The 20709-nt window shown below is 41.6% G+C and overlaps 1 protein-coding gene across 3 annotated transcripts; it reads left to right on the top strand.

Annotated features, from left to right (window-relative positions):
* The first annotated feature begins 925 nt into the window (after window positions 1-925).
* On the top strand, window positions 926-20272 carry CASP2 (caspase 2). Of its 3 annotated transcripts, none has more exons than XM_079959606.1 (11): window positions 926-1058; window positions 3525-3675; window positions 6279-6446; window positions 6854-6935; window positions 9638-9735; window positions 10496-10672; window positions 11414-11542; window positions 11897-11987; window positions 16445-16594; window positions 16752-16861; window positions 18117-20272. In XM_079959606.1, the coding sequence occupies exons 2-11, from the start codon at window positions 3526-3528 to the stop codon at window positions 18249-18251; spliced, it is 1290 nt and encodes a 429-aa protein (XP_079815732.1). In that variant the 5' UTR covers window positions 926-1058; window position 3525; the 3' UTR covers window positions 18252-20272. The 3 variants fall into 3 exon arrangements, with proteins under 3 accessions (XP_079815732.1, XP_079815733.1, XP_079815731.1); XM_079959607.1 differs by lacking the exon at window positions 926-1058 and adding an exon at window positions 3180-3291 and having other exon boundaries at window positions 9641-9735; XM_079959605.1 differs by lacking the exon at window positions 926-1058 and adding an exon at window positions 3180-3291.
* Window positions 20273-20709: the final 437 nt, after the last annotated feature.

Here is a 20709-nt window from a genome sequence, read left to right as displayed (position 1 = left end):
CGTGTGCGGCTCTGGCTGGCCAGAGCAGCGATGTCACGCTGGCCACGTGACCCGGAAGTGTCTCCGGACAGCGCTGGCCCCTGGCCTCTTAAGTGAGATGGGCGCACAACCCCAGAGTCTGTCAAGACTGGCCCGTACGGGCAGGGGTACCTTTACCTTTAACATTAGTGCAGCTTGTTTTCTCTAGGCTGCAAGTTGGTGCTGTATCCAAACTACTGTATCGGTACTGGGATTTGACCAGAAAACAGCAACCCTGTCACATATACAGCTTCTTGAACATTGAGGGCAGCCGGGGACAGTGTGGAATAAATAAAATGTGCATGGATTATTATTTTTTTAATGGATTGATATTATTTCTAATTGTTTCTAATATGCATTTTTAAAAAAACCGTTGTACTTTAAGTGATCGCATGTGATGTGAACCACTTTGGGCACAATTTTGTGGAAAAGTGGCATACAAATACTGTAAGCAGATGATGATGATATTGCAAGTCCTCTTTTTTAAAACTTAAGAACTACTTTTGAAACTGCTCTGTTCTTTTAAATAAAAAACCATCACCGCCATCCTCATGGGAGTGAAGACAGAATGTAAGGTCAGGCAGAATGCTGCAAAAAAAAAAAAGGGAGACCCCTGCGGGTTAAAACACGCCTGCGCAGTAGGGGCCAGCGGACGGACCCAGCGGAATCCCCAAGGAATAAAGAGAAAGGCACGCATGCGCCCCACAATAGGCGGGTTCTGGGTAGTTTTGTTGAGGTATCGAGGCGTGCGGGGGAAGAGGCTGGCCAAGCGAGTGGGTTGGAATGCGCGCGCATTCGCTCTCATAGTCCCGCCCGTTCTGCGCAGGCGCCCCAACCTAGTTGCAGCCACGTGATCGGGAATAGTTGTTCCTCCTCCTCCTCTCTGTCCCCCCCCCCTCCTCCTCCTCCCCACCCCCCGTTCTATTACTTGCAGGCCGTTTGGAGGAAGGAGAAATTTTAGGCGGGAAAAGCTGCGCCTCCTGCCTCGCGCCCCCGCGGCCTACCGCGCGCCGGGAAGTGCCAGGCGACGGCGGAGGCGAGTGAGTGGCTTCGCGGTTCGCTGAGGCAGCAGGGGCCGGGCGGGGCGGGGCGGGGAAGCGGGGCGAGAGGGAGCTGGACGGGGGCGAAGCCCCTCGAGGGAGGAGTGGAGGCGGGGGGATGGGAGAGGCCTCTGGCGGCAGAGCCCCAGGCGGGAAGCCGCTTTCGCTGAGGGGAAAGAGGGTTGACAGAGCCGCGCATCCTGTCAGGGCCCCTTCAGCGTTTCCTCCCTGGCACTTGCCTCCCTCCACCGACATCCCCGCCTCTCTTTTCATCGCTCTTCATATATTATATAATGCAGTGACTCCGCAGAGCCACGAATAAATAATGATCGGCGGGTTTTTTAATTGTTTCAGGCGTAATTAATCCGTCTCGCAGCGGTTTAATGGGTGAGCTGTGAACTGATGGTAGTTTTGGTGTGGCTTGCAAGTATAAAATTCAGGTGGAGAAACACAAGGCAGGGGTGTGAACTTAAAATAAAATATTGGGGGTGGGGGGCTAGGTGAGCCTTGCCCAGCATAATCGATGATGAGATGTGGCACATGCACACCATTTGAATGGCATTGCCCATCAACTCTGGAGGGACCTGGCCCCCTCTCATGTTTTATTGCAGGGGGCTTAAGGGACCTCAGCCCCCAGTAGTTGGCTCCTACCATCACAGGGGTGTGGGTGGTGCTGTGGTCTAAACCACTGAGCCTTCGGCTTGCCGATCGGAAGGTCAGCGGTTCGAATCCCCGCAACGGGGTGAGCTCCCGGCCAACCTAGCAGTTCAAAAGCACATCAAAGTGCAAGTAGATAAATAGGTACCGCTCCAGCAGGAAGGTAAACGGCGTTTCCATGCGCTGCTCTGGTTTGCCAGAAGCGGCTTAGTCATGCTGGCCACATGACCCGGAAGCTGTACGCCGGCTCCCTCGGCCAATAAAGCGAGATGAGCGCCGCAACCCCAGAGTCGTTAGCGACTGGACCTAATGGTCAAGGGTACCTTTACCTTTACCTTTACCATCACAGCATTGTAGAGTTGGAAGGGATTCCCGCGAGTCATCTAGTCCTATAGTTTTAGAAGGGACACAGCTATAGGGGTTATTGTGAGTGTCTGCACTTCAGAATTTACCAGTACACTGGACGTTTAAACTGTTCTTAAAAACACCCAACTTTTCCCAAGTGTCCAAATCGTTTTAGACCACCATGCGAGAAGGTGATTTCTAGTGTGCACCTGTGAAAATATATTGGGAAATTGAATATTATTTATTAGATTGTTATCCTCCAAATGAAGTCAAAATGTCCAAACAACATCAAAGTTAAAATACAAACATCTTAAAAGTTAAAATGCATTTTAGCAGCATAAGAAATCAAGATATACCATATTTACTTGAGTCTAATGCACCACCAAATCTAATGCACACCTCAATTTTCAGAACTGTGAAACCAAAAAAAGTATTGCTGGCGAATGTAAATGTGCCATTGAATCTAATGCGCACCTTAATTTTTGCAATGTAATTTGGCCCAAAAAGGTGAGCATTAGATTCGAGTAAATACGGTAGATTGATAATTGAATAAAAGTCAAATGAGCTACTATGTTGCAGTAACTATGTATGAACAAAGTATCTCTGTTCAGCATGCAGTGTATATAATACAGAATTTTGTTATGGCTATTCTAGTGTTTATAAAATCGATAGTTTTGTTTATTGCAGAATTGAACTGAGGAAATAATATAGCAATCTTTCCCAGTTTGCATCTGTATTAGACTTGCTTTCAGTTGTTTTCATTTTATTGATTGTGTGTTTGCCTTCTTATGCTTCTTTGGGAGGAAGGGCACGCTATAAATTTAATAAGTAAATAAATTACTTTTCCACAAACTTTGAAATTGTTACCTTTCAGCATAGAAATTTTCAAGTTCTTTCTGAATTCCATAATTTGTGAGCCACTACTAAGCTGTGACTGTTTTCAGTGTAAAGCTGATGTTTAGGAAACACTGGTCTAGAAAGTAATCCAATGTTTTTGGAAGATGAGAAAGTCAGAGCCTATAATTTTGGTCAATAAACAGGGCAGCTCTTTTTTCTAACTGGTGTTATTTCTAACTCCTACACACTCCCATCAGGCTATTGGCGTGATCACAAAAGTTCTTGTTTTCCTTCTTCCAGCCAGCGGATCCTTCACCAATCTTTGTTGGATATTGCTGATGCAAAACTGTAATTAGGGAGAGAGGAAAGAATGTTCAGGAATCACTAAAAAAAGGTGTGTGTTCTCTACTAAAAGATCTGTGTAATAGAATAAACAAGTGTTTCAAAGCTAGATTTCTTTTCATTCAGAATTCCCCATGATATCCCTCTTCCATTTACCAGACAAAATTCTATGTTCCTAAGAATTCATAATAGAAACACAAGTTTCACTTCTCATTTGGTGTATGGTTAATGTGAAAACTTGTTCCAGTAGATTGTTAGAAGACAAAGGATTTTTATCTCTTCTAGGATGCTGGGCGCATGTGGCATGCAGAAATGTCACCAAGAGGCTCTGAAAAAGAATCGTGTTTCCCTAGCAAAGCAGCTAGTTTTGAAGGAACTGATGGAACACCTCATAGAAAAGGATGTGATCACTGAAGCAATGATGGAGATGATACAGGTACAATTACTCTTGTCAGCAACTGGAATTAAAAGTTTAATTATCCAAAATTATCGTTGCTGTTTATGCTTCTAAGTGCCGCAATTATTCCTGTGTGTCAAATGAGATCAGTAGTATTCGGCAGCAAATAACTAGATAAAAAAAATGTCATAGACTAAGACTGGTAATTAGGGATGTGCAGATCTATCTATTTCCAGTCCATTTCCCATGTGTACATTTAGAAGTCCATTCTGTCTGCAATTTTCTTTTCAATTCAGTTTTTGGTACGCATCTTAAATATGCATACTTTATTTGCCTTGTTCTATGTTTTTGAAACGGAAAACCATACCACAAAATTGGAGAAGTGCAAAAACCAACCCCCGTATTATTCCAAGTGAAATCAGGGTAGTTTGCTTAACAATACGGACTGAGCTTCTTACCTGGTAAGAACTGCCTGCAGGTGACCTTTTTAAGATGGAAAAGGGTTAGTCCCCTCTGTTTTCAGACTCAGTGTGCTCCAAAAGTCTAAGGAAGGCCTTCTAAGAAAAATATATAGGGTAGGCTAATAACTTTCAAGGACATTTGTGAGGCTGGGCTAAAGAGCAAGAGAATGAACAGAAATGAGGCACTTGGCTAAGTTCTAAAAGCCCATGCTGGCATAAGTAATCAAACAGCTATTGATCCAAGCACCCCTTTTGTCACTTATGTCTCAGTAGCTCCTAAAAGTTAACTTTTTAAAACAAGTGTTTGCATCATGCCTCTTAAAACACTGGGTGCTATTGAAGTATTCCCATTCTATCATCTTCTTCTCTGTTTGAAGGAGTCCAGCTGTGTTGTTGGATGGTGCAGACTTAACCAATAAATTGAAATAATGTAGAATGCTGGAGAGGGAAATAATTTTTCCAGTTCCCAAGCTGTGAGGCAGACTTTTCCAGTAATAAATCACAAACATTTTTATTTCTATGTATTTCTAAAGAGCCAATATTTTAATACAAAATGTATGTTAAACTATCAAGGGGATGCCAACTTCTTTGTGTGTGAATCTGTGTTAGAAACTTTATAACAAGAATACAAAGCTGACTGAATGAACTACAGCTAAAATCTTATGTTCATTTTTCACATGGTCTAGTCCTCATCCGAAGACTGCAAAAAACAAAGCCATGCTTTCCCTGCCCACCCCCCTAATATTCTTAAGAGGATCTCTTCTCCAGTCTTCAGAGAGTGGTTGGAAGTGGGGAGGCAGAAGAAGGTCCTCCTTTCTGTCCACTGTGCAGTTTTAATCTGAAATCATAGGCGCAGTACTGTATTACGCCCAGAGCTCAGAAACTGCTTGTGCTAATGAAATTCTCTGTTGCAAAATGTGCCTAGAACAATGGGAGTTTCGAACATTGGTGTGAATAAATGTGTAAAATGTGATTGTCTGATTAACTCTGAGTAAAGTTATATAGGGTTTTTTTGCAACTGCTCTGTGTTTTGCGTAACATGTCTTGGCCAGGCATTATGTCTTGGGGATGGCGGATATATGCAGAGACATATAACCAAACGAGCCCTCTTGTGAGAACCTCCCAAAGCCCAGTAAGCAAGGCAGAGAGAGCTTAAGAACTCTTTCTGTGCTGGTGCAAAAGGAGCTTTTATATTCCTTGCCTTATGTGCAATTTGCGGGATTTCAGCTGGCCATCTTACAACCATGTATGCTTGAAATCACAGAAGTTAATCACTTGCAAGATGTGATTGTTCTGTGATGTAAAATATTTAATCCTCCCTGTGCAGTTTCCTTAGAGGTTTCCGTACAGGGTTGCTATATGGGAGACAAAAAGAGGAAAGAATAGTGAAATTGAATATATTTATTAAATGTATGTTAACATTTGCATGATTCCATTCTTTCAAATTAGGCAGCAATCCTAGTATACACACTAAGGAGTTCTAGATATAGATAGGTAGCCGTGTTGGTCTGCTGTAGTCAAAGCAAAATAAAAAAAAAATCCTTCCAGTAGCACCTTAAAGACAACTAAGTTTGTTATTGGTATGAGCTTTTGTGTACATGCACACTTCTTAAGATACACTGAAAGAGAAGTCACCAGACCTTTATATAATAGTAAGAGGGTGGGGAGGGGTATTACTCAGAAGGGTGGTGGGAATGGGTGATTGGCTGAAAGGTGTGGTAAACCAGCTGACGACTGTTAACAACTGCAATTGGTCTTACAGGAAAAAGAAAGGGATGAGATGGCCAAAAACAGCTTTATCATGTATAATGAGATAAGAATCGAATGTCTCTATTCAGACCAGGTTTCTCCATGGTTTTAAGTTTGGTAATATTGTAATTCAGCAACTTCTCTTTCCAGTCTATTTTTGAAATTGTTTTGTAATATTACAGCTACTTTGAGATCTTGTATAGAATGTCCTGGGAGATTGAAGTGTTCTCCTAGTGGATTCTCTGTCTTGTGATTCCTGATGTCAGAAACTAAGGAGTGAGATTAATTAAACTCAGTGAGAGTTGCTTCTGAGTAGATACATACAGGATTGCACTGCCAGGGTGAGAGCACTTCAAAGCTCCATAGGAACGATGTTGGTTCACCTACCCATTCAGTGATCTTTTAACATGTTTGGTTTTTTTCTGAATTCAGGGCAAGTCTGGAAGTTTTAGCCAAAACATAGAATTCTTGAACTTGCTCCCAAAGAGGGGTCCCAAAGCCTTCTCGGCTTTCTGTGAAGCTTTACAAGAAACCAAACAGCAGCACTTAGTGGAAATGCTCCTGAGTACCATTCCCAGCCATAGCAATGGGAACGCAAGGGTAAGGAAGGATCAAATAAAAGTGGGGTGGGGGACCCCATATTTGTTTAGTTATCTCCTGTTGTCCTCTCCATGCTCCTGAATATCCTCACTTCTATTTTTGTTGTTACGATGGAGTGGCATATGATTCCTGTGGTGTTTTATATGATGATTATTTACTGGGGATGGGTGTGGGGAGGGGGAGTAAATACATTCACACACCTGGCTTGAAATGAATATTCCCAAAAAGAGGACCAGGAATCCTAACTTCAATAGATATATACTTACATGTGTCTTATATTTTATGTGCTTTGTGTAAAGACTACCTAGGATGATTGGTGTCTGTATAGACATCCAGTAGGCAGAAAGTGGTTATTTTCCTTTGCATCTCTGTATTTATGTTTAATAATGCTGTGTGGACTCTTTCAGCTGAATTCTGGCTATGAGGAAAAGCTGCCATTTCCTCTACCTGAATCAGAAATCTCTCAAAAAAGGCCACGGTGGCAACTTGGTAAGTTTATTTTTGTGAAATGTGAGTATTGCAATTGTAATGGCTAAAAACTTCCCTTTGTCGTTTACTAGCATTCTATTTAATATGACACACAATGAACAAAAGAAAAAAGATTTCTGTTGTGGGGGTAGGAAAATGCATGTTGATTTTCCAGTATTGCCTTTGGTTAAGAAAAGATCAAGCATTTTTGTTAGGTAAGAGCAAGCCTGAAAACATTTAGCCCCAAGGAGCTATCTTTTAAATATATGAAAAACAAAAGTCAGAGATCAGTGTGCAAGGCTTTTGTAATCCAAAATAGATTCCCCCCCCCCTTTGCTTTTGCTATGGCAGCCACATGGTGGTGGTGGTGGTGCTTTATTTGTTTGGAATATTTATATATTCCTCCCTCATAAAGGCTATTTTTAGTAGTAGGATACTATAGGATACTTTGAAAATTGCCAGAATGTGTCCACTGATGAAATGCTATTTTTGCTTAGATATTTCAAGCAAAAATAGCATTTCATCAGTGGACACATTCTGGCAATTTTCAAAGTATCCTATAGTATCCTACTACTAAAAATAGCCTTTATGAGGGAGGAATATATATTTGATTTTATATATTTTAAGTTTTGATACTCTTGTCGTTTTCCACTCCAGCTTTCTTATACCACATACGTGGAGCCAAGAATAATGTGTAGAAAAGATAGGATATATTAAATTACATAAAGATAGGCAACTTGTGGCCTATTTTTTCAGACTCAGCCTATGAAACAATATTATCTGACCTAATGCAGCCTTCAAAATTGTAATGAAATGTTGCCTTCAATTCCATTTATAAGGAGAAATTCCCACTTTAATATTACACTTGTTTCTTTGTTTTGGATGTTATGCTCCAAACTGTAGTTGCTTGCAGAGGTCCCCAACCTTTTGGGACCTGGGGGCACATTCAGAAATCTAATAAACTGTTGTGAGCACCACAAAATGCCCAATTGATGGTGCTCAGAAATGAGCCAAGCACACATAAAAAAGACAAATAAACAGACAAAAAAATTGGCTCTTCACCTATCACCCCAATAACAAAGCCAAAAAAGCACAATTTTTAAAATTAAAAAATGTCCAAAACTGGGAGAGGCAGGAGGCTTTGGGGTGCAATGGGGAGCTTTGGGGTGCCACGAGCATACCATTTTGGGGACGCAGGTTGCTTGGAAAATAAATGCTGCAAAGGTCTCTTGTATTTTCCTCTTATTTTACTTGCATCTCATGCATATTGTTCATGGCCAGACTTCTTTGAGAGAAATTGTTTTCTCCCTATATATTTTGAAGGGACAGAGATACATTATAAATAAATTAGATATAAATAAAATTAAAGAGAAGAATGTGCCTGAGATTCACATCTCCATAACAGAAATACTTAAAACTAGGTGACATGTCTTTTTAATAAAACCTGGCTGGGATGTGTGGCAAATTGTATTTCAGTCCCCAGACTATTGTTTTCAGAACGGTGGCTCTTAAGAATACAATATATTGACTATAACGTTCTTATATTTTCCATGCAAGAATAATGTGAAACTATGTTCAAAAAGCTGACCTACTTTTTACATCCAAATTTTATGGCCAGATCTCTTGGTTTCGGTTGCATCCTGCTGATCTTCTAAATTGCAAACTGTTTTATTATTAACTAGCAACCAGATAAATTATTCAGTATATGCGTTTTTTATCCATGACTATTAACAATAGCTGTAACACAGAAATAACCACAAAACTATAATTGGTTGCCATTAGTCATTATACTTGGCAGGTTGCACAGGGCAAGGTGCTTAGACTTGAGCAAGTCATAGTAGTTTAACTTATTTATTAACCAGCTATGGCGAACCAGTGGCCCTCCAGATGTTATTAGGGTCCAACTCCCATCAACCCCAGCCAACATGGGTTATATTCACAGAGGATGGGTGCTGTAATCCAAGAACATTTGGTGCGTTTTTCTAAAATGTGGCTCTGTGTTTCACTGGTAGCCTCAACCCTTTCTCTCCTTGATATAGTCCCAACAAATGCCTATTTGAAGTTGCTACTTCCACTTCAAAGAAATGCCCCATTGGTGTCAATGGGGGCTTCCCTTGAAATGTAGAAAGCAGCATTAGCGAGGCTATTTTTGTTAGCACCATAGTAGGGAGAGAATTAGAGAATTGTAGAGATGGAAGGGACCACCAGGACCACCTAGTCTAACCCCTGCAGTATTGGAATATTTTGCCCAACATGGGGCTTGAACCCACAACCCTGAGATTAAAGGGCCGCATGCTCTACCAACTGAACTATCCCTCAGAGCTAGAAAGTAAATTTGCCTACTCCATCTCCACAGCCATGAGGCTTCTGCAGCTCCCCTGCAAATGCTGCCTTCATAACAAAAAATGCACACTAATTACATTCATACACTTTATATCAAGTCTGATTTAACCCTGAGATTCTCCCCACTTAATTAATATACACATATGTTCTAAATATCACAAAACGTGGTGTTTTAAAAAGCTACATAAACATTCATTTGATTTGCAATCATTTTTATCTCTTTACTGTAACTGGGAAGTCCATTCTGGACTTACTCCTCCAGCGCTTAAAAAATTGGCGGGTTGTATTATTAATCTGGTATTCCTAAATAGTTGTAAACCCGCACAGAAGTTATTTTGTTGCTGAGCCACTTACATTTTGGTTGTTGGCCTGTGTCTCAGCAGAACCAGTGGAGCATTCTTTGGATGATGGAGATGGTCCTCACTATCCTCAGGTGAAGCTGTGCACCCCAGAATTCTATCATGAGCATGAGCACATGGTGAGTATCCTGAAGGGTGGAAGTTGAGGGTCCCCCCCCCAACAAGCATTGGATGCTTTTATTGGTAATCTGCAGAAAGCCAGCTTCAAAATGTGAAATAAATGCCTGTTCAGGGGGTGACATGTTTTTTACTTTCGCATGCAGTTCTAAAAACATGAACCATCTCAAACTGAAAAATAGAGGCAGGTGGTTTAATAAGTTTTATTTTGATGTGTGCTTCTCTTTTAGATACCTGTATTTTCTTCCCAAAGCCACTTACATATTTTCCTTGGATCTTATGCCATTTTGGACTTCTGTTGATTCTGAGTCCAGTTCTTAAAGTGTGATAGCATGAGTTCCATTGCAGTCATTTGATTTAAGTATCCTTCCCTTACAGTCTCTGCCAGGCATTCTCTTCTCACTGGTGCTTCTACCAGACTGGGACATTTTTTTCTAATTACTTAGGCAAAAGAATAAAGTTCTTTTAAAATATCATTAAATTTCTAAATGGAAATCCTGTACACTGATAAAAACAAATATGAAATTGTTTGAGCATTAGCATGAAACCTTACATTGCTGGGATTTTTCTGGCCATTAGCCTATAAATCCTTTAAAACTACAGTGTTTTTTCTGCTATAAATGTAAGGTGTCCTCTCCCTTTGTGTTTATTTATGTAGGTATGCAACAGGATTCTGACTGTCATGAATAAGTATCTTGTGATTTTGCTGTTTTACATAATATACCAGGAATCTGGATCCATCAGCTTACCTGTTTTTCACAGGCATACAGGATGAAATCACACCCACGGGGCTTGGCGCTGATACTTAGCAACGTGCATTTTAGCAGTGAGACGGACCTAGAGTTCCGTTCTGGTGGCAATGTTGACCAAGCTGCCCTAGAAATGCTCTTCAGACATCTTGGGTACCAAGTGATGGTACGGCATGATCAGACTGCACAGGTGAGCCCTGAGAATGGAACAAGCATGATGAATGTCTGCATCCTGGAAGTCATTTTTATAATTGGCTCCTCACAATAAATTGGGTAACTGACATCATTTCTAATGTGAATCTGGGTATACAGGAGCAAGCATTTTATGTATACTAAGGATTGTATTTCCATGTAGAATTTTTATCTCTACTGCTATCTAGATAGCATAATTTACTGTATTTTTATTAAGTACTTTATTTAGTTTGTTCAGTCTCACAATTTTATTAGCAAATTCATTTATTTTAACGCATTTCACTTACGTTACTCTTACACACGTTCAATAAAAATCTACAGAAGATTGCTTAGTGTAGTAACACTGTGATAGTGATTAAATAACTTTGGTCCCCCAGAATTGTAGAGGCTGGGCACAGCAACCAGAAGTTTCTCTCAGCCTTTGCCTAGACAGCCAGTGTCACTTGGGCTGTTTCTGCCATCAGGAATCTTCTGCTTCCTACTCTGGAAGACTGGCTGGCTGGTTACAGAATTTTAGAAATTACTATCTCTGAATACTTGGATTAAATAGAATATAAAATCTGGAAATTCTCTGGAAATTGGGCCCATGTTCAACCATTTTTGATAATTAATTAGCCTTCTTTGGCTCCCCATTAAGCTTGTTATTGGTACATGGCTTTGCTCTGTTAATTGTGCCTTTTCCACTTCTCTGGTATTTTCAGTTTCAGGGATTGCTGATTTTAGTTATCTCTTTTCTCAGGAAATGCATAAGGAGTTGGAAAACTTTTCAAAGCTTCCAGTTCACCGAGATGTAGATTCCTGCATAGTATCACTTCTCTCACATGGCATAGAGGGTGGGGTCTATGGAGTGGATGGCAAACTGCTTCAGGTAATTTACCTTTGTGGAGTCCTCCTTTGTGTAGGGCGTGGTCATCTAAGGATGATGAAATTGGCAACCAGCTACTGGCAAATAAAGTTATAATAGATTCTGGCCTGAAGCAGAAATGAAGGTATTTCTGGAAGTTGGAAAGCAATTAATGGAAACATATAGGAGCAGAATGTATATTTGAATGATATTTAGAATATTGTGATTGCTTGCCTATTTCATTGCCACCCTTCAGTATAAATATTCTCATGATGATTTACAAAATAACATATATAACAATTAAAAAGCATGATTCAGATGAAACTGGTTTAGCAGTTTTTTCTAACAAATGTTTACTGTAGGTTTTTTTCCCCCCAGCTGCAGGAGATTTTCAGGCTCTTTGATAACGCAAACTGCCCTAGGCTTCAGAATAAGCCCAAAATGTTCTTCATTCAAGCATGCCGGGGAGGTATGTAACCCAAGGAGAAGGGTGTGGGGGTGGGGTTACCTGTGCTTCACAAACATTCCCCATGCTACACAGCTTGCGCTCAACTCTCCTCTTTGCTTCTCTCAGGTATAAGCGGAACCCACATTCACCTCCCTGCCTTGCTGTTGCCACTACCTCTCTCTGTAAGTGCTTCTCACTCTGCATGGCATGTGGTCAGCAGATTGCAGACCCTGCAGCACCGTGAAAAAGGGGAGCTTTGTAATAATTCCCATATCTTGCATGTGTGGTGCGGGGCGGTTAGCCACACTAATCATAACCCAGCATGGAGATTTTACCTGCGTCCTGGAACTTGATCACATTTGCTCTTTGGTCTGGACTATAGATTTCCGTATCTTTTCTGGATTGGGGGGAAATGAAAAAAGCAGCAGCCAGTAACTCACCTTCCATAACACCATAACATAAAACAAGCACTATGAATTCCTTTGAAGAGAGATTCCATTGAAAAACTCTTTTATGAAGTTCCTTAAAATCAGATGGGGAACAGGGTCTTCAGCTGCATTTAGAGCATGTACAAGAAAATTTAGACATTCAAAGCTTAATGTCACCGTCTTCAGTGACATGATCACTCATGGAAGAAACTCTTAAGTCCATTGAAAGGAATTTTAGAAGAAAAGTACCAAGAAACACAAGAGGGGCATAAGCTTCTTGGCATAAACTTTCTAGCACATCTTCCAATTATACTGTGTTTTAAGAGACCGTAACTTGTATAGGAGATGATGGGAGATTCACAAAACAGGTCACTTTCCTTAGCCATTTGAGGCCATGCTGGAACATAAGCCTACAAGAAATGTAGCATTACTTCCCAGTAACCTTACTAATTCAAGCACAGAACCTTAATGAATCCGCTCCTTCAGCGAAGAAAAGGCTCCCAGAGTGGCTTCCAGTTCTTAAATGTAATAAAACTAACATGTATGTGCACCACCTCTTTTCTACCTTGCTCCAAGCTTGTGCTCTTCTTTCTTAATTGCCTCCCTCACATTTTATTTCCCTCACCGCCTGCCCCGCCAGCAAATGTCACTAGAAGTGCCTCTGGGGCTAATGTTCTCCCAGTTGTTTTTCTGGTCTGAGAGAGAAGGAAGAGGGGTCAGTTTGCTCTTGATGCTCCTTTTAAAATACCACTCTGCTTGACTTTGACCTGCTCAAATTAATGCAAGAAGCGATCCCAAAATGGTGTATTCAATGGGACTGAGACATCCAGAAGTGGGATTTAGGCCTTCCAAGTTAACAATCAACATTTCCACCTGTGGATTATCTGTCTTTAAGAAATTCTTAACATAGAAGCCTAAGTTCTTCCAAAATTCAGTTTTTATGCCTCTGCTTGGTGGCTTCAGCACTGAATAAGCCTGTCTGGATGGGCTAAACCAAATGAAGCTTTTGCAACATATTTGTGCTCAATGCAGGCCTAGTTTTTTTTTTAAAAAAAAAAATTCTATAGACACTATAAAACCATTGTGACGTGGAGATCCTTTGCACAGTATGCTTGGAGTACATATATAGGCTATATAGTCCAACTCCAACTTCTGAACAGAAAATGGTTTGAAGAAGTGAACAGTTCAGCTGATAAGAGAAGTAATGAAAAACAGAAGCCATCCCTTTTCATCAACAGTCGAAAGTTACAGTCCTCCATGCTTTTATATTTTCCATTTCAGTCTTACCTTGATAGTGAAAAAACAACGCACAGGTTTTATTCTAAGAAACAAATGGAAAATTTATAGTAACTCGTGCTCATGAAGCTACCTTGAAGGTTCTGTCTGTCAGCCTCGTACCTACCAAATTAAATTTCTTCTAAGCAGAAACACTGTGGTCACTTATAGAAAATTCAAGGTGCAGTTTTGCTAAATTTTGCTTAAACCTGAGTAGAGATCACTTTGATATAGGAGACTCGGTGCTATTCAGATGAGCTTTAAAGCAGCAAAATTGAAAGAAATTAGTGTCTCGAAAATAAAGCAGAATTTCTGATCTTGAAACAGGTTTTGGGCAGCAGTTTACCATTTGGCAGTTTAATCCAATTTTGCACGTTCACTGCTGGTGGAATAAATTGTGAAAATACTTTGCAAGCGTTACTTGATCAAACTTCATTTTATTGGACACAATTAGAAACTAGCTTGAGGGTGTCACTTGAAATAGTTTGTCCTGAGTCAGATCTTACCTTCTCGCCATGCTTTTGCTAAATGATGATGATTTTAAATATCAAAAATCACAGTGGCTAATGCCTGTATATGTATACCGTATTTTTCGCTCTATAACACGCACCTGACCATAACACGCACATCGTTTTTAGAGGAGGAAAACAAGGGAAAAAACATTCTGAATGAAACAGTGGATGTATCATTTTTGTGCTTCATGCTGTGGCCACAGGCATGTGATCTGATGGTGAATTTGGGGTGACCCAATGCAAAAATCCTGAGAATCCCTGTGGATCCATGGTTTGTAACCACGTTTTTGCACCATTGCAGCCCCAGGCAACAGTGGGTGCGTGATTTTTGGGGGGCAGGCTGTAGCCATGGACATGCTATGTGCTCTGATGGCGAATTTGGGCTGACCCAATGCAAAGATCCTGAGGATCCATGTGGATCCATGTTTTGTAACCACGTTTTTGCACCATTGCAGCCCCAGGCAACAGTGGGTGCGTGATTTTGGGGGGGCAGGCTGTAACCATGGACATGCTATGTGATCTGATGGTGAATTTGGGGTGACCCAATGCAAAGATCCTGAGGATCCATGTAGATCCATGCTTTTTAACCACATTTTTGCACCATTGCAGCCCCAGGCAACAGTGGGTGCGTGATTTTTGGGGGGCAGGCTGTAGCCATGGACATGCTATGTGATCTGATGGTGAATTTGGGCTGACCCAATGCAAAGATCCTGAGGATCCATGTGGATCCATGCTTTTTAACCACATTTTAAGTGGGGAGGGAAGGAAAAACACAGAAGGGACAAGGAGCAGGAGAGGGGTGTGCAGAGAAGCAGCTGGCTAAGAATGCAGGAGAGGGGTAGGGAGGAAAGGAAGGCAAAAGTTTTCCCTCACCTACCCACCCAAGCCAGCCAGCTCGCGCTCTCTCTCTCTCTCTCCCTTCTGCATGTTTTTAGCTTTCCCCTCTGCTTGCCTGGAGGGGAGGGGCTTTCCCTGCTCTTTGTTCCGTTTGAGCAAACACAGCAAGGAAACAGAGGTGGGTGGGCAGTAAGACCCTGAGGCAGAATGCCGGAAAGCAGCCACTTCCTCTTTTCAAGTTTCCCTTCTAGGAGACGCGCGGTTTGATTTTTGCCTGCTTTTTTTTGCCTCCCCTTGCACCAATTGGCTCCAGGGACCACACATTCGCTCAATAACACGCACAGACATTTCTCCTTCCTTTTTAGGAGAAAAAATCTGCGTGTTATAGAAGGAAAAATACGGTAGATCTTACTAGACATGTTGGTGATGCTGCTTGAGAGCAAAAATATCTGTTCTCAGTCTTTCTTAAAATGGTTTTGTGTGTCCGATTTATTAGTTGGTGGATGCTTGATGTTTTCAAAAGTTGTAGTGGAATCCAAGAAGGTTGTGCTGTTTGAAACCAGGCAGTTTTCATTCAAGTCTATCTAAAAATGATCAAGGGCTCTGTCCTACATTTTTGTCATTCTTTTTATCACCTCTAACCTATGTATACACATCTTTTGTACAGTTTAAGATGTATGGTGATTACAGAGGGAAAGCAGCTGGAACAACCTTTCCAAGATGTATAAATACTTTCTCTTCAGATTTTATTCCCAGATTTGCTTCGCCTCGGGTTTATACCCTTACTTAAATATGCTTAATATTACTTAATAACCTTGGTGTTTCTTTTCTTTTTTCTTGCTCTTCCTGTACATGTTGCTTTTTCCTATTTGCTCTGGCAAGATGTAGAAAGAACAAAGAGTCTGTAGCACTTTAAAGACTTAATAAATTAATTGTGACATAAACTTCCTTAGGCTGGATTCCACTGCATCAGGGGCATGAAGTATTCTCAGTTGGTTAGTCTATGCCAGTGGGGGTATAATCAATGGGATTTTCCTCTTCTATGGCAGGTGATTCTCCAGGGGCTGATGGGGAAGGGGAAAGCTAAGGTGAAAACAGTTGGGATTCTTAAATCAGAGCCTGGCTTACACATGACTACTTGACATGAGTTACACATGACATGAGTTCCCAGACTTAACCCCATGTGTACCAGGGGAGTGGTACCATTGCTCTTTGATCATTTAATTACTGCAAGGTAGATAAGTGGCTAATAAGACTGTTGTAGGCAAATTTGGTCATTGTTGCCAAAAGTAAGGAGGTCAGGGAATGTAGATGATGCTCAATAGTAAACCCTACTAATTGAACATACAATCAGAAATGTACCTTTAAGAAAAGATGCTTGACGGAGGTGAGTGAAATTCCCGCCTTCTTGTTTTCTCTTTATTAGATGAGACAGACCGTGGAGTGGACCAAATAGATGGGAATGAGCGTGCTGACTCCCCAGGTTGCGAAGAAAGCGATGCCAACAAGAAGGAGAACCCCAAGCTGCGTCTCCCCACTTGCTCTGATATGATATGTGGCTATGCCTGTCTGAGAGGTATCTGGAATAGTTCCATAAAGGTCTTTTTGTTACGTTATTTTAATGAACCGCTCAAAGGTGGTTTTACACCTTTGAACTGAGCTGCTGTTGGTGTTTCATCTTGCACTTGTCCCTCTTTTTCTACTTTGCATTGACTTTACTTACTTACTTACAGGCACAGCTGCTATGAGAAACACCAAACGTGGGTCCTGGTATGTAGAGGCTCTGACCTCTGTGTTTGCTGAAGATTCCAGAAATACGCATGTGGCTGACATGCTTGTAAAGGTGAGCTGGGATGCTGTGCTTCACTCTTGCTTCTTAACTAACTTCTAGAAGGTGCTGCACTCTTGAGATACTTGAGATACTTTCTTGTTTAACTTTTGTTGGACCTCCTGTAGCATTACTGTTCCCTTTTGGGGCCTCTGGGAAGCAAAGTGCAACTTCTGCAAACAGACGTTTGATATAATTTAGGGGTGTGCTGTCAAGAGAACAAGCTGGTCATCACTCTCCTTTCCAACAACACAAGAAACGTCTCTACACATGGACATCACCAGATGGGCAGCATCGAAATCAGATTGATTATATTCTCTGCAGCCAAAGATGGAGAAGCTCTATACAGTCAGCAAAAACAAGACCTGGAGCCGACTGTGGCTCAGATCATCAGCTTCTTATAGCAAAATTCAAGCTTACCGTATTTTTCGCCCCATAGGGCGCACCGGAACATAGGGCGCACCTAGTTTTTTTGGGGGGGAAATAAAGAAAAAAATATATCCCCCCCCCCAGGTTCCCCAGCCCCCAGAACAGGCTGCTCTCCGCAAGCTGTGGGAGCCCTCCCGCGGCTTGCGCAGATCTACCCGAAGCCCGGGCGCGACTGCTCAGCGCGCCCGGGCTTCGGGATGCAGGCAGCTCTGCGCAAGCCGTGGGAGCCCGGCGGCAACTCCTGCTGGCTCCCAAGGCTTGCGGATAGCTTCCTGAAGCCTGGAGAGCTCTTCAGGCTTCGGCGAAAGCCTGCATTCGCCCCATAGGACGCACGTACATTTCCCCGTGAGCCAGACATCCTGGAGAGTGAAGTCAAATGGGCCTTCGAAAGCACTGCTAATAACAAGGCCAGTGGAAGTGATGATATTCCAGCTGAACTATTTAAAATTTTAAAAGATGATGCTGTTAAGGTGCTACACTCAATATGCCAGCAAGTTTGGAAAACTCGGCAGTGGCCAGAGGATTGGAGAAGATCAGTCTACAGCCCAATCCCAAAGAATGCTCCAACTACCGCACAATTGTGCTCATTTCACACGCTAGCAAGGTTATGCTTAAAATTCTACAAGGCAGGCTTAAGCAGTATGTGGACCGAGAATTCCCAGAAGTGCAAGCTGGATTTTAATAAGGCAGTAGACCGGAAGTCTCGAGTAAACAAATATCCTGTCTGATTTGAATTTCAGTAGAGCATCTGAACCAAGATAAAAATAAATAAATATTCAAAAATGAATACTGTTTTAAATTTCTAAGCCTTTCTTTTGCCTTTTGTTACCTTTTCATTTAGGTGAATGGAATGATCAAGCATCGAGAAGGTCATGCCCCAGGCACCGAGTTCCACCGCTGCAAGGAGATGTCAGAGTATTGTAGCACTCTTTGCCAGGACCTTTACTTGTTCCCAGGAATTAACTCTGTCATCTAAGGGGGCCACTGCCTCTAAGGCCAAAGTCCATGTAATACTCTGTGCCATAGGATGACCTCCTGTAGAGGTCTAGGGCTACTCTTCCCTTACAGCATTTCATATTGAAGGTAGGGGGCGCTAAGCTGTCCTGTTTAGGAAGCGGTTGACTGATGAACATATGATACTTGTTCTGTTGTTTCTAACAGTTTTTCTGATTTTATTGGGAATTTCATATGTTATCAGATATTGTGACCTATGGAAATTAGCATATAAATGTCTTTAAGTTGATTATGCCTGGCTAAGCCAGCTTTCTTACTCATTGTGCAGCCTTTTTACTCATTGTACAAATTTCTCTAATATCACTTTTTCAGACAGACTTTGGCACCTTGTTGATGCTTGCCACCCAGTTCAGGGTTTGTAAGTATAGTGTGTTTATGTGCCAACATTGAGGTTGATGGGGAGCACTTAGGTAGCGAGTATTTATCACAAACAGGAGTGTGAGAAATAGCATTCATAAAGCTTTTACAAAACAAAAACAAGAAGCATGCTTTATAAATTGAATTTTGTTTTAAGACAGATTTGTGGGCAGCTAAGCAAATTTGGCAAAACCACTAGCTAAACTGAAAAGGAACCTTCTAAATAAATGAAGGACATGCAGACTAATAAAGACAGTTTGGAATAGTTAGGTTAATGCTAAAGTCATTTTATATCTTTCATCACCCCCTTCTCCCCCCAAAAATAATAATGAATACACATGCAATTTCTATTTTGCTAAAAAGACAACCCTCCCCAAATCTGTTCTGCTTATTTTCTCAAAGAAGTTGATAATTATTAGCACAAACTCACACCAGGACTTGGAAACAATTGAAACAGGTTTCCATTCCACAAGGTGTTTATAATTATATAACAAGTTTGTCTTTTTGACTTTTTTTTTGCTATTTCCATTATTCTCAATGGTAGCATATCCTGTGATGACTATTGTAGACTTGTCATTTTATTAGGAGATGTTTGCCTACACTCTATTTGCCTATATTTTCTGCACACCCATCCCATGGGTGGCATGGCTATAAGCCCCCCCCCCAGCTGCTCAGATGCCACACATGGCTTTTTAAGGGCAAATCTACACATTGGCAGAGTTAGGGAAATCACCTCTGCCTGCCCATTTGCACACCTGCTTTGCTCCTCCCATTGTGTGGGCAAACAATTCAGGAAGTCTTCAGTTAATTATGCATTCTTTTCTCCAGTACTGTAACGGCCCCCTTTTGCGGGACCTGAGATTTTAAGAAACTCACTTGCAAAATGAGGACAATCCTCAAGAGCCAGTCTTATTTATATGTGCAAATGTATACTCCCAGTCGTGCAACAGTCCTGGCACCCAGTAGCCACAGGTGGTTAAAAGCCTGGACTTTTAACTGGTGCATATGTTTGCTGCAGAGGACAGGAAATGTGCTCTATTCCCTCTCCCCCCCCCTTTTCTTTTTTTTTAAAGTTGCATGCCATACCTAAGTTTTGCTGTTACATTCTTGTATATTGTTGCCTTCGGCATCCTAATAAACCTGCAGCCAAGGACTGTATGCTTAAACAAGCTGCCCTTGATCAGCCTTTATCATTCTCTTTTGCCTAAGATTTTGAAAAAATATTTTTATAGGATTTTGATATATATTTTTAAAAACAAACATAATGGTTAGGAAAATAACATGAGGCAGAATAATCTAACAAGAGGCCAGAAGCTTAGAAGGCCCTTTTGTCCTGCCCTAGTGCAGTTGAACTGCATAGCACACCTGTTGAGCAGTAGCCATTTCAGGGCCAGTGAACAGCTCAGGGTGACAGCTCAAAGGTTCTTTCCTCTGAGTAAAAATAGAAAAAAAAACATGGGACTCCTCTCTGGAAATTGGTGCTTGATAACTGTACTGTGTTAGTACAGACGTCTCCTCCTAGTTTGAGAAAGGAGAGGGCAGGTCTTTGTCACTGCCACTTTTTATAAACTTTGTATATAAACTATATCTCCATGTGCCAAAATAAAAAGTGATCTTGTTTTCTAACTGGCGTCCTTTTTTTTTTTACCCACTAAGGAGGCATGGTTTCTTTCTCTATATCTCCAGTGCAGCTAGGTTACAGAACAGGCCTTTTACCAAAGAGCACTGGTAAAAAACATGATTGATTCTAACCCTGGAGTCATGAATGTTTTCAGTTCTGTGTAGTTGTGAGTATGAGCCCTTTGTCTGGAGCATGGGTAGGCAAACTAAGGCCCGGGGGCTGGATCAGACCTAATCGCCTTCTCAATCCGGCCCATGGATGTTCCGGGAATCTGCGTGTTTTTACATGAGTAGAATGTGCCCTTTTATTTAAAATGCATCTCTGGGTTATTTGTGGGGCATAGGAATTCGTTCATTCCCTCCCCCCCCCCCCCAAAAAAAAAGATAGTCCACCCCCACAAGGTCTGAGGGATAGTGGACCGGCCCCCTGCTGAAAAAGTTTG

The sequence above is a fragment of the Podarcis cretensis genome, assembly GCF_951804945.1.
Source record: "Podarcis cretensis genome assembly, chromosome: 17".
Classification (NCBI taxonomy): domain Eukaryota; kingdom Metazoa; phylum Chordata; class Lepidosauria; order Squamata; family Lacertidae; genus Podarcis; species Podarcis cretensis.
The sequence above is the reverse complement of the archived record's forward strand: the minus strand, read 5'-3'. Positions and strand labels throughout refer to the sequence as shown.